This window comes from Carex rostrata, chromosome 26, assembly GCF_964058835.1.
Source record: "Carex rostrata chromosome 26, lpCarRost1.2, whole genome shotgun sequence".
Taxonomy (NCBI): domain Eukaryota; kingdom Viridiplantae; phylum Streptophyta; class Magnoliopsida; order Poales; family Cyperaceae; genus Carex; species Carex rostrata.
The window spans coordinates 6,020,655-6,033,768 of record NC_135943.1 but is presented as its reverse complement, the minus strand read 5'-3'; the positions used below and the strand labels follow the sequence as shown (position 1 = coordinate 6,033,768).

The window sequence follows — 13,114 nt, the reverse complement described above, 5'->3', positions numbered from 1 at the left end:
TTATCAGTTTTGCTCATCAAAACTCAAAAGCAAATATATACAATATACAGGGGCGAACCTAGCATGTAAAGGGTACAGTCGCATTCCCATTAGATTTTGAGTTTCAGCCGCATTTCCCTTAGATTTTGAGTTTCAGTAAGTTCGATCATTTGTTGTGAACTCGTGATTGTCAATTTTGCTCAAAAGCAAATATATACAATATACAGGGGCAAACTCAGCATGTAAAGAGTACAGTCGCATTCTCATTAGATTTTGAGTTTCAGCCGCATTTCCCTTAGATTTTGAGTTTCAGTAAGTTCGATCATTTGTTGTGAACTCATGATTGTCAGTTTTGCTCAAAAGCAAATATATACAATATACAGGGGCAGACTCAGTATGTAAAGAGTACAGTCGCATTCTCATTAGATTTTGAGTTTCAGCCGCATTTCCCTTAGATTTTGAGTTTCAATAAGTTCGATCATTTGTTGTGAACTCATGATTGTCAATTTTGCTCAAAAGCAAATATATACAATATACAAGGGCAAACTCAGCATGTAAAGAGTACAGTCGCATTCCCATTAGATTTTGAGTTTCAGCCGCATTTTCCTTAGATTTTGAGTTTCAGTAAGTTCGATCATTTGTTGTGAACTCATGATTGTCAGTTTTGCTCAAAAGCAAATATATACAATATACAGGGGCAGACTCAGTATGTAAAGAGTACAGTCGCATTCTCATTAGATTTTGAGTTTCAGCCGCATTTCCCTTAGATTTTGAGTTTCAGTAAGTTCGATCATTTGTTGTGAACTCATGATTGTCAATTTTGCTCAAAAGCAAATATATACAATATACAGGGGCAAACTCAGCATGTAAAGAGTACAGTCGCATTCTCATTAGATTTTGAGTTTCAGCCGCATTTCCCTTAGATTTTGAGTTTCAGTAAGTTCGATCATTTGTTGTGAACTCATGATTGTCAGTTTTGCTCAAAAGCAAATATATACAATATACAGGGGCAGACTCAGTATGTAAAGAGTACAGTCGCATTCTCATTAGATTTTGAGTTTCAGCCGCATTTCCCTTAGATTTTGAGTTTCAGTAAGTTCTATCATTTGTTGTGAACTCATGATTGTCAATTTTGCTCAAAAGCAAATATATACAATATACAAGGGCAAACTCAGCATGTAAAGAGTACAGTCGCATTCCCATTAGATTTTGAGTTTCAACCGCATTTCCCTTAGATTTTGAGTTTCAGTAAGTTCGATCATTTGTTGTGAACTCATGATTGTCAGTTTTGCTCATCAAAATTCAAAAGCAAATATATACAAAGGGATAGACCCAACAAGTAAAGGGGGAGACATCGTTTTTGAGTTTTAGTAGTGATAGGGGGAGACAGTCGTTGTTTTTGAGTTTTAGTAGTGATCTATCAATTTTGAGTTTTAATATTGATCTATTAGTATTGATCGACTTTGTCTCCCTATGAAATTATTTTTGCCCCTCTGAATATTTTGTTTGATTTATAATTTAGATTAAATTTAATATTAAAATCAAAATAAATTTCATGAATTATAATTAGTAATTAGAATTATAAATTAAAGATTAAAACATTAAAAAATTGTATTTAATATTAAAATCAAAATAAATTTCATGAATTATAATTAGTAATTAGAATTATAAATTAAAACATTAAAAATTACAAATTAAAACATTAAAAAATACAATTTGATATTTTTTTTGTTTGCCCCCTGATGAAAATTCTGTTTTAAAAAATACGATTCGATATTTTTTTGTTTGCCCCCTAATGAAAATTCTAGAGCCGTCCTGTATATACACACACCAACAGCAAAAATGGCTAAAATTATTGGAGTAAACAAACGATAAAAGTATAAAACAACTCAAGTACATGCCCCATGTGCACTTCACTAGTATTAACTTAAAAACATAAACACCACAGGAACAAACGCATTACATGCATCCACTTCCCCATGCATAAACACAACAACACAAACTGAATGCTTATTAGCATGATATATATGTACTTGCATAAAACACAATTAATTAATCAGTGCCTCCAGCCCGGTACCGGGCCTGTTTTCTTGCCTGCTCCAATGGCTCCATGGCCAACCCTGGTCCGCTTCTCCTCCCTCTAAAAAAACTAAATATCCATGCAAAGGCCGAGAGAGCAGCCAGCCCCAGTGCACCGGCTACCAGAAACCCAGTCACAGCAAGCCCGACTGTAAGAGCAGCTGGTACGAGTATCGGGCTGAACAGTATGAAGAGCGGTGTCACAACAGCCAGACCGACAGCGGTGCATGCAAGCGTGACACCAGAGAAACCAAGCAAGGTGCCGCCTAAGGGTACCAGCGTAACCAGTGCAGTCACGTGAGAAGCACGTGAGGGACCCTTTGGTGGTGCCACCGCCTTCATGTGTTGTAGAGTTTGGTGATCTCTGATGTCTGTCATTGTCGCTTGCTCACTAGTGTTAATTTATTCTTCTCTTCTTGTTTATTTATTTTTCGTGGTGGTGTGGTGTCACTGTAACAGAATATAGTTCTGTGTTTTTGAATTCTTTAATGTATGAGGAGGAAGGGGATGATATAGGCAGGAAAAGGAGGGACGCGTGGGAGTGTAGGGGCACGTGGCGATGTCTTAAGAGGTCACGCGTGGCAATTCATATATATGTTTGCGAGTATGTTGTGTTCTGATGGCTTCGCATTAAATTGATATTGCACCGAAATTTTTATTAATATCTAAAATATTTAATTAATTCTAAATTATATACTGTCCGATACGATTTTCAGAAATGATTAAATCGGTCAAAATATTGCGAATATTGAATAATCTTTTCGGTTAAAAATTCACCGATTTTGAATAAATACAATCGGTTAAAAACTCACCGGATTTTTTTTTTAAAAAAGAAAATTTTATAATTTGATCACATTCTTAACAATTTAATAAATTGTTTACTCATACAGGAGCTGTGTGAAAACTTGTTAATTTGAGTGACCTCTTTTTTACAACAAAATGAAATCGGCATCAACTTCTTTCTTTCTTTTTTCTTTTCTTTTTTTTATTGCATATAACATCAACTTCTCATATTTGGTTGATTCGGATTCCTTTTTCTGAAAAAAAATAATCAGAAAGGATAAAGGTTCTAAATAGCATTTATAGGATCATAGCAAAAAAAAAAATTAGCGAATATCGCAACTATAACGAAGTTATTATACAAAGTATTTTTTCCTTTTCAAAAATTATATTTTATATTTCTACTAATAATAAATATTATCTAAAGTACATGTCCCATAGAAAAAAATATATCAAATTGATTAAGAAATTATAATATTATCTCAGAGACTAGATATTGTTTTAATTTCTGGAGAGCCCAACACACAATGCATAATACAAATAATTTAATTGATATAGCTAGACCAACACACAATATTCAAATTTATTGATATAGCTTCTTAAATAAAAAAAAGCCCATATAATTTAATTTCGGTTTGGACGTTAAAAAACTCATTTAAATTGCCAAATAATAATAATAAGCCCGTGTAGCATAGCGGACCGCTATTGCTGCTATGTGCCACCCGCTAAGGCAGACCGTTATTACCGCTATAGTGGCCGTAGCTTGATTAGTGCAGTTTTACTTCGTAGCTTAGTTTTTTAGGTCCGAAACCGCTATAGATGCGCTATAGGCTATTTAGAACATTGAAAAAGAGATGTTAATAGCACTTATTTAAAGATCGAGTGTTGTGAGTTATTGATTTAAAAATAAATAAAAACCAAGAAATTGATCAAGCTTAATTAATTATTTAATATTTATTGACTTCTTGTAGGGGTGCACAAAAAATTCGTAGTTTGTGATTCGATTCGAGTTTAATTCGAAAAAAATTTGAAAAAAATTCGATTCGAAATAGATTCGATTTGAAATTAATTCAAACCAGTTTGTATCTGACAATCTTCTCTTTGCTTCCGCTTACCAGTAAATGGAAACAGCCTCTCATCATTTATAAAGTGCATAAACTTGGAAGGCCCAATAAATACTTTCAAGGCCCAATAAATCAACCCAATACAGTACATCTATTAGGCTCTTCTCTGAGTCCTCTCTCTCATTTTGTTCTTCAAGAACTGCACAGGTCAGATCAGGTCAGCCCCTACTATTCACTTTCTTCTCTCAATCCAACCTCCCCACTTACACACATAATTACGCGAGTGTGTGCGCGCACACACACTTCGCACTCATGGACAGGCATGTCTATTAGTGCCTCTGAGGAGTTTAGTCCTGAATGATAAGATTAATAACACTGAAAGTATGTACCTAAGGTGTTCGATGAAATGCCTGAGTCAGGTCTAAACCCTCTAAACTTCTTCTTCTTCAAAGCCTTTATTCCCAAACAAGTTGGGGTAGGCTAGAAATGAAACCCAACCGGAATCAACAACACAGGGACTTCTCAGGAGGTCACCCATCCTAGTACTACTCCTACCCAATTCGTGAGGGTTTCATTTCCATAAAGAAGCTGTTTTTTTTTACCGCTGGCTCGCCAAGCCTGTCACGAACCCTCCTCCTTTTTCTAGCTTGGGACAGGTTGTGTAGAAACTACACGAGTTTACCCCCTCTAAACTAGCTTCTTTTAATTTCTGATATGCTTCCATAATCCTGTCTGAACCTTATTTAGTAATACTTGCTAATGTTTCTGCACTGATCACTGAGCAGGTACACTTGCTAATGTCTGAACTCTGAACCTTATTTAATTCTTTAGACAAACCACATTGGGTGAACTAAACACTGACCGGGTTATCTTAGGTCCTGTATGAGTATATAATGGAGACTATTTCAATGTCGCTGATTATGACATCAATTTGCAGATCTCTCTCACACAAAAACAAGCAAACTTATACTTGCTAGTGGGTCAATGTCTAGATTGGATGAATTGATCCTTTTTTCCCATCTAATAAAGTTTTGAACAATAGGAACACTTATAGTCAAGGATTTGAGGAAGAGGCGTCTGTTTTGATAATGGCAGAGCATTCATTTCTTGATCAGATGCTTTCACATCTCAGGTCCACTTGCAGGTGCACTTCTTTTTTAGTTCTTCAATTTTTTTGATACTTAACAAATATGTGATGTGCAGAGTAAATGTATCAAATATTATGTTAGGTACTACACTGGATATCCAAAGGATTTGGGGCCATCTCGCATAATTCCCTTCACGTCAGAGCGCCAGTTCGTTCAACTTCTACACGAAGGCCGTCCTGTTGTTGTTGCATTTACTATCAAGTATAGCTTTCTTTACTCTTTGTTATTTCTTTATCTCCTGAAAAGGAGAAAATGTTTAAGAGCTTCACATGGAGTAAAAGAAGTTATGAAAATTGTATATGATAAAATGTATTTTGTAGGTGCACGTACACGAAACATCTTGACAGTGTGCTGGAGGAAGCTGCTGCCACATTTTACCCTGACATTAAGTTTGTTCGCGTAAATTTGCTCCTTTTTTTGTTATTCTTTTTTGAGATACTTGGGATTCTTGATATTTGTTGTACTTTTATTGAAGTCTTTTTAAGTTATATATTTTAAAAGGCTGAAGGAGTGCCCTGGAAAAGTTTTTATCTGAGTAATCAGATATAACGAGGTCTCTTCAATTATATTTTTCTTATGTAATTTATTTTGTCTTAAAGGATTTTGATATTGTTTACTGATATCTGAAACTGACTTCTTTTGGATTTTATGATGACAGGTAGAGTGCCCAAAATATCCTGGATTTTGCATATCAAGGTCAAGAAATGAGTACCCCTTCATTGAGGTGTTTACCAGTCCTGAGCAGGTAGCTTAACTTTTTGTACGGTTTTATTTCCTACAATATGCTTATAGCCTTAGTATATCCATATTTTTTCCATAATTGTGCATTATGTTTGATCAGACAAAGAATCAGGGAAAAGCTGTGGATCCTAATATTACTAAATACTCAGTCAAGGTGTTACCTGTAAGTTCCTCTTTCTTTCATTAGTAAAATATCAAAATACTATTTGAGTTTGTAACAATTAATACTCAAGTTGCTTGAAGTTCGAAGAATCCTGAGTTTTTAACCCTAACTCTTATTGCCTAGTGAAAGGAGAAAAAGGAGCTTGATTAATAACAATTTAGAACCTATGTTTAATTGCCGCTCAGATGCTCAATTCTTCCCTAATCTACTAAGCAAACAGAAAAAGAAAAGTGGTTTTGTGCTATGCATGGATTGGTTCCAACTGGTTCATTTGGATCCCGAGTTGAACAGTAAAAGAAAAAAAGAAAACTGAAATTGGATGCTGATAAATAATTTGTTCCTGTTTAGTTATCTCAATTAATTCCTTGTTTTATTGATTCCCTTGCAGTTCAACTATGATCAGAGTGTATATGGCTTTCGAGAATATTTCAAGAAGCACAATTTGAAGTTTCCTGAGACCAACTGAGGCATTGAATATAGCAGTAGCACAATGTGTTGATAGTTTCAACCATTCTCTCTGTGGTCATTGGTCTGGAATTTAGTACTTGATGATCCATGTATTGTATTTTGCTCTTTAACCAGATTTTTTTTTCTTTGTTCTATCCTTTGTGAATTATTTACTGTAAATGCAAGTATTGTTCTTTCCTCTGAGTGGTTCTTACTTCTTAGGGCAGTTTTTGAAATACAAAAACGTATTCACGGTTGCAAATCCAGCTTCCCAGAAAAACTATGTAATAGTTGCAAATTGAACTATAATAAGCTATGTAATAGTTGCAAAAACTATGTACCAACTTTGTCTTTCATCTACTAGAGTATTGTAGCTCCAAAAAGTTTGAAGATAAAAATCACGCCAAAGAAAACTTTATTAAATACATATAAACTCAAGCTCGTAATCCATCTCAGGAATTTTTCATTCAACTGAATTCACAATAATGGAAGAAAAAAATTGAGCTCGGAATACATCTCGTAATATTCAAGAACTGAATCCCCATCAGAATGGACATATTTTCACTGTAAGCAACAAAGTGTGGTACAAAGAGATTGGCGTCTGTAGCAAATCAAATTCAATACTAAGACCTTTCCAGCTTCCATTTTTATTTTTTTAACTCATGGATATTATTAATAACCCATCTCAATCAACTCCATGTTATACCTATAAGCCTGAAATTGTTCACAAAGAATATACATAATCCATGTTTGATTTAATGGGCTTTCCAAAAATTGTCTTCAAACAAATGCACAACAATAAATCAATAAAATAAGAGCAAAATTAATCCGCTGAAACTTCCTTTAAAGCATACAAAACAGGACCTAAAACAGAAAATGCGGCTCAGAGACGAAACATTTGGCCTGTTTCTAATATCTATATTAGTTCTCAAGAAAAAAATGTAGGGAAAAAGTAGAATTAAGCCTCAGCTTGCACCAAATCAGCAGCAGCGGAATCAATGTTATCGCCTTTTTCATCCTCTCCTGGTTCATCTCTTTCTTCAAAGTCCATCCCTTCTTTCTGCACAAGCAATTGCTTGAGCCTATTTATCTCATAGTCCTTAGCTGCTAGCTTCTCTTGCATCATATACACCTTTGACAAGAAGACAATCATTATTATTTATTAAACAGATGACAAATTGAATTTGTTTTTTAAACAAAGAATGTACAAGAAACATTGGTAATACCATATCATTAGATCTCTCCACATCATTGCTCAGCAAATCCATGTGCTTGTACAATGCTGTAAATTTAAAAAAATAATTAACAAAATTATAGAACTTACATATTTTTCTCAGTTCCCGTGCTAAACCAAATCTAAGAAAAATATTTCAATAGTACAACACCAGTTTCTTTTATTACAATTCAGATATAATGTTCCAAAAAGATTGTTTCTGTTGATAGAAGGTAAAAGAAAAAGGCAGGAAAGTAATATTAAACTTACAGTCAAATTGGTTCCTCAGTTCAGTGTTTTGGGATTTAAGCATAGCAATCTTCATTGCCAGTTCATGAATCTGTATGTCAGCACTTCACTCATTAGTGGACAATTTGATTGTCAAACAGACGATGAACCATTAGAAATCTTTGCAACAATTATGTTTTTCAAAATTAGCACAATACATTTAGTTTAATACTCGTATACACAACTACAATAAAAATCAACTTCACATGAACATCATCAATTGATTAAAAATAGCATATGCTATATTTAATTTGGATTGATGGAACAATGTAATACAGATATCTGCAATAGAAAGTTCCAAAATTTTCAAGAAATTCCAAAGTGCCCCTACAGTTTCCAGTATTTGCAAAAGCAACCCAATATTGCTGAAGAAAAGCAGTTATCAGCAGAGTAAATTAGCGTATTGCACGGATAGTCCATAAAGAGTTACTCTTTCTCCATTTGGTCCTTCAAGTTCCAGAAATTCTATATCGGTCCCTATAATTTTCTACTTGGTACCAAATTACTCCTATTGTTGATATATTTAAAAAAACATCATGTAATTGTATGATGACACGGATGCTGCTGTTAGTGTTTATATCATCAAAGCCGACACCGACACGACAATACGAAATTCTATCCATTTCTTTAAAGAATGTCCCGACAAGGGAACTACGAAACTTTAGGGACCAAAACGGGTAAAATGTGGCACTCTTAAGGACCATTTTGTATTTTTTCTTATCAATAAGGATACTTACAAGATGAGGACAGCATTCTTCCAATTGGAAATACATTATATTTTTTATTTTTGAAAGAAGTGGCTTAGCCACCGATTTTCATATAACAGAAAATCATACAATATCCAATTAGTACCAATCAGACGAGATCGATACATCAACAAAATGAAAAATACATTATATTTTTACTCTGCATCAATACCAGAGTTGTTTAAAGCAAAGCGTGTGCAAGGGCAATATTAACTTTCTTTAACTAGTTTGGGGTTCTTTTCCAAATAAATAGATTAGGGCTCTTTTGTATATAAGAGCAAATACAAAGTGGTCTTATCTTAGGGTTTTTTTAACCACTTAGGGATACTGGCACAAGCTCACCCGATACAAGAATTATACCCAACCTACTTAAACCCAAAACAGACCCTAATCCAATCAGCCCACAAAAGATTTGACCAGTAAAATAAAACCTGAAAACTAGAATAAAGAAATGATGAAAGATCCAAAAACTAACCTAACCTGTTTGGCACCTCTATTTTCTGCAATCTATTGATATTGCAAGAGACTATTGGCACATAATCTTGTATTATAATTTACATATACATAGGCATCTACACTCTTTGACATATAAAACAAGAAAAAGAGAGAACTAGAAAGCCAAAAGCATAGAAAGAGAAAGCGCACTTTTCCTTCAGAGGCCATTTCACCAATTTCTTCATTCTCAGCTTGAAGAGTGCGGCACTTGGCCATCAGCATCTTGCCAAGCTTGCTTGATGCCGTGAAATTTACAGCCGCTACATTATCCTGCAGCTCCTTTATTTTTTTCTCCTTTTCTTCTACCAGCGTCTGTTCGAAAATTAAAAATTAAAAACTAAAAGGAAAAAAAAAAAACACAACAAAGGAAAGGAGACAAAAGAAAAGAGCTATTTGTCCAAATGACAAGTCAATGAGCAAAAGTAGAATTACCTTCAAGCGTGTAAACTCTTCATGAATTGCTGGGTCAAGCAGCAACCTCCTTGTCTATTCAATCCATTGCAAAAACAACATGTAACAGATGCACGTCTACAATAGCAATTAATTAATTGATTTAAACAAGAATACTAAAAGGTACCTGCATTGAAGGAGGCCTCAGTTGTGTCTTCAAATCACGCACCGCTGACTAGAAGTACAAAATAAATTTCAGAAAATAATAATGAGGCCATGTGAAATTGCAGAAAAAATTAGAAGATAAAAAAATATAGAGGTACAATAGAAATATAAAAATGTTTCTACAACGAAAAGAAAATAACCTTAAGTTCAGCAATTTCCTGCTCTTTCTTGGCAAATGTGACTATAAATGCCGCTTCCCTTTTCTTTGCTTTCTCTAGCTGTCATGTAAACCAATAAATAAGAACTAAAATCTAACCAAATTGACAGCAATCAGCTAATTCCATTCATGCTTCAAGTGTGAAGTAAAACTAACCTGCTCCTTCAAGGACTCCTCAGATGACTTGAGGTTTTGTACATATGCTAACACCAATCCCGGCTCTATCATATTACCAAGAATATAAATTAAAGAACACTTACTGGTAATCTAAACATTTTATAATTTGGCAAACTTATTTTCAAGTTCAAGTGCAAACCTGGGGTGGCACCAGAAGGCGTAGCAGGACTGAAGTCAAATGCAGAATGCCACTTGTGAATTTCAGATTTTGCCCCTTGCAGCTCTTCCTGCACAGGATTGAAACTTGTCATTACAAACAGTTAATGGTTTATTAGAAAAAGAGTAATGAATCATGTAAAAAAACAATTAAGTACCACTCCTTTTCCTTCAATTGAAAAGCCAAATGCTAATTGTCAAAACAAAGAAAGAGAGAATTTTTTTTTAAAAAAAAGTTTTTACCTGGCATTTCTCAAGACTCTCCTTGCAGTTCTGCAGACTAAAACAAAAGGAAGGGCAATGATTAAACACAAATTACAAAATATTTCAAGTAATAAACCATTGATTAATTATTAGAGATTATGACAAAAGTTCGAAGGAACCTTTCACGTAGAGACAGGATCATGCCAGTGGCCACACCAGGACCTTCCTCGGCATTTGCCTTTCCCTGTGTTAATTAGTAAAAATCAATTCTCTTTTCAATTAGCAAAATTAGGAACAATAAAGGTGTTCCTTACTGTGGGTTTGATCACATTTCAGCATCTTGCAGGTTTATAAAGCAAGGTTTGAAGTAAATTGATACAAAAGTTACCTCTGATTTGGGTTTCATAGCATAGTCAGTGGTTTTAATTACACAATTTGAGTTGTATGATTTGAACCAATCTAAAACAATCATCCAAAATATAAGAGGAAGCCATACCTTCTTAGAACCAAACATATCATCCTCCTCATCATCTATATCTCCAAAGCCCCTTTTTCCACCTACAAAGTCCAATAAAAATAAAATAATCACACGACATCAAATAAGAACTCTATGTAAAGTGTCAAAGAACATTAGTCAGTATTGTATGCAATATATAATGATAGAACTTCAGAAATCGGACCCATGATTTAAGTCTATATGAATATAACCCCAACATTTTTTAACATATCAGTATAAGCATTTCTAAAGCCATTTGCTATAATAATAGGTAGCTTTGGTTTATGGAATGGAACATCACAATGAAAAGGTACATTATTTTGACAAATTAGTGACACCATATTGTATTACTTGAGGTGATGTAAAATGAAATTGAAGGAAATAAGAGATTAAGCTACAATAGAAACAAAACTAAACAAGTAAAAACTAAATTAAGCAGTACGAAAATCCAAGGGCAACTTGGCAATTTTTCAGTTGACATAATTTTCATTCTAAAAGATGATTGGTGCTGTTTACAAATACAGAATACATTAGCATTAAGTGATTGACATATAAGCAACAACACTAAATCTTAATGGCATAAAAAATAATATACCATTTTGATTACCTTGCAGTTTATGATGCTGCTTTTATCTTTGTATTTACTTTAATAAACTAGAAAGGGTGCCAAGAAATGAAAATTGAACAGAATATAACCTGTTCGCCTGGCACCTCCAGGTAAATCACTGCCAAAAACATCTTCCTGTTCCCCCCAAAAAAAAAAATAATAACAATACAATAATTTATTTAGTAATAAATTTGATACGAGCAAAACAGCAAAATTTAAAAACAAGAAAGGGATTATTACATCGTCAAGCCGAGGAGAAGACGACATTGCTCGGATCTAATCAGGAGGCAGCACTTGAACTTTCCTTCGCAAAATACCAGTGCCACTCCTATGCAAAACAAAACGAAGAACTAGAGCATAGACGAGCTCTTTCGAATTCTTGAAAAGGAGAAGAACAGTAGAAACTAAACTATATTTCCAAGCTCTAGCCAGAAACCCTAAAACAATTGGAAAAGGACAGGTGCGACGCAGACGATCCGCTTTGCACCGGCTTGATCTGCACGAATATTGAAGCACTACACACGAATCTTGAAGTCAATTTTCAATTTTCTTCAGCGAATCAAAGACCAATTCAGGATAATATGGGCCTTCTCTAATGGGCTTTTCTTATACTTTAGATATTAATTTGGACCCAACAAAAAGGCCCAAATTCGAGTGGATTATTATATGAAATTTTGGGTTGGGCCTATTTTTGATGCCATTTGATATCGTGAACGGTATAAAGTCTAGCTCAGAAAATATTTTCTTTTTGTTCAAGGTACTGTCTTTCTTTCTTGGTAAAAATAAAAAATAAAATAATAATAATAATAGCATATGTTGTAAGGTCAATTGTATGATTACAGAAAGCAACTGTTTTGGAATTAGCATTTGTATTACTGTTTGACTACAACTTAAGAACTCTTGAGAGATATATGGTTGATGGGTCATGGGTTGTGTTGTACGATTAGGGTTAATTCTGTTTGTCTTTCAGAATTGTCTGTGGGTGTTGTACTGTTGTTGGATGCTGGTCATTAGCAGGGTAAGGGTTAGTGTAGAATTGGGTTTGCTTTACAATTTTACATGGGCCATTGGGGGGTGGTCCAATATACCTTACTGCCCCTCTAAAGAGATGGTGTCTAAGATATGGACAAGAGTTGAACCAACTTTTTTTTTTTTTTTTGAAAAAAAAAAAATGATCAGTGAATGGTTCGAGGATACTTTTGGGTTTTACCAGATTTGACTGTCGGCTTTTATAGGAAAAAATTTTTCAGATATGGCATCAAAAATTTGGTGTGGGATGGATGGATGATCCCAATTATTTGTCAAACACCGTCAAAGTAGTTTTTTTTTTTTTTTTTTTGGGTTGTACAGGGAAGAGAAGTGAGTCATAGACTCATAGTATATGGGAGGATTTTGAAATGCCTAATGAAAATAAGGGTTCATGGTCTCTTGTAGGGAAGGAAATTAGTAATGCTGTTATTAGTGATGTCATGTCATGTTACGTTACGTGTGTTGATTATGTGACGTGATTTGTGTATTGTGTGGTGTGACTATTTATGTGACATGATTGTTCTCTACCA

The 13,114-nt window shown here is 34.2% G+C and overlaps 3 protein-coding genes across 7 annotated transcripts; 1 reads left to right on the top strand and 2 right to left on the bottom strand.

Moving 5' to 3' along the window:
- Positions 1-2,031: 2,031 nt before the first annotated feature.
- LOC144544142 (oleosin H2-like) lies at positions 2,032-2,436 on the bottom strand. The gene has a single exon (XM_078292545.1). The coding sequence runs from the start codon at positions 2,434-2,436 to the stop codon at positions 2,032-2,034; it is 405 nt and encodes a 134-aa protein (XP_078148671.1).
- A 1,639-nt stretch (positions 2,437-4,075) lies between these two features.
- LOC144544536 (Thioredoxin superfamily protein) lies at positions 4,076-6,667 on the top strand. Of its 3 annotated transcripts, none has more exons than XM_078293061.1 (7): positions 4,076-4,119; positions 4,957-5,046; positions 5,132-5,251; positions 5,371-5,449; positions 5,709-5,795; positions 5,892-5,954; positions 6,343-6,667. In XM_078293061.1, exons 2-7 carry the CDS (start codon positions 4,991-4,993, stop codon positions 6,418-6,420), a joined length of 483 nt encoding a protein of 160 aa, XP_078149187.1. In that variant the 5' UTR covers positions 4,076-4,119; positions 4,957-4,990; the 3' UTR covers positions 6,421-6,667. The 3 variants fall into 3 exon arrangements, with proteins under 3 accessions (XP_078149187.1, XP_078149185.1, XP_078149186.1); XM_078293059.1 differs by having other exon boundaries at positions 4,080-4,119; positions 4,945-5,046; XM_078293060.1 differs by lacking the exon at positions 4,076-4,119 and adding an exon at positions 4,195-4,321 and having other exon boundaries at positions 4,945-5,046.
- Positions 6,668-7,045: 378 nt separating this feature from the next.
- FIP37 (FKBP12 interacting protein 37) lies at positions 7,046-12,021 on the bottom strand. 3 transcript variants are annotated; one of them, XM_078292712.1, is made up of 14 exons: positions 11,796-12,021; positions 11,645-11,690; positions 10,949-11,010; positions 10,632-10,696; positions 10,492-10,528; positions 10,232-10,319; positions 10,072-10,136; positions 9,899-9,976; positions 9,721-9,768; positions 9,576-9,629; positions 9,294-9,455; positions 7,885-7,954; positions 7,628-7,683; positions 7,046-7,533 (listed from the first exon to the last, which is right to left on the bottom strand). In XM_078292712.1, exons 1-14 carry the CDS (start codon positions 11,820-11,822, stop codon positions 7,360-7,362), a joined length of 1,032 nt encoding a protein of 343 aa, XP_078148838.1. In that variant the 5' UTR covers positions 11,823-12,021; the 3' UTR covers positions 7,046-7,359. The 3 variants fall into 3 exon arrangements, with proteins under 3 accessions (XP_078148838.1, XP_078148840.1, XP_078148841.1); XM_078292714.1 differs by lacking the exon at positions 11,645-11,690 and having other exon boundaries at positions 11,796-11,910; XM_078292715.1 differs by lacking the exons at positions 11,645-11,690; positions 11,796-12,021 and adding an exon at positions 11,556-11,578.
- Positions 12,022-13,114: the final 1,093 nt, after the last annotated feature.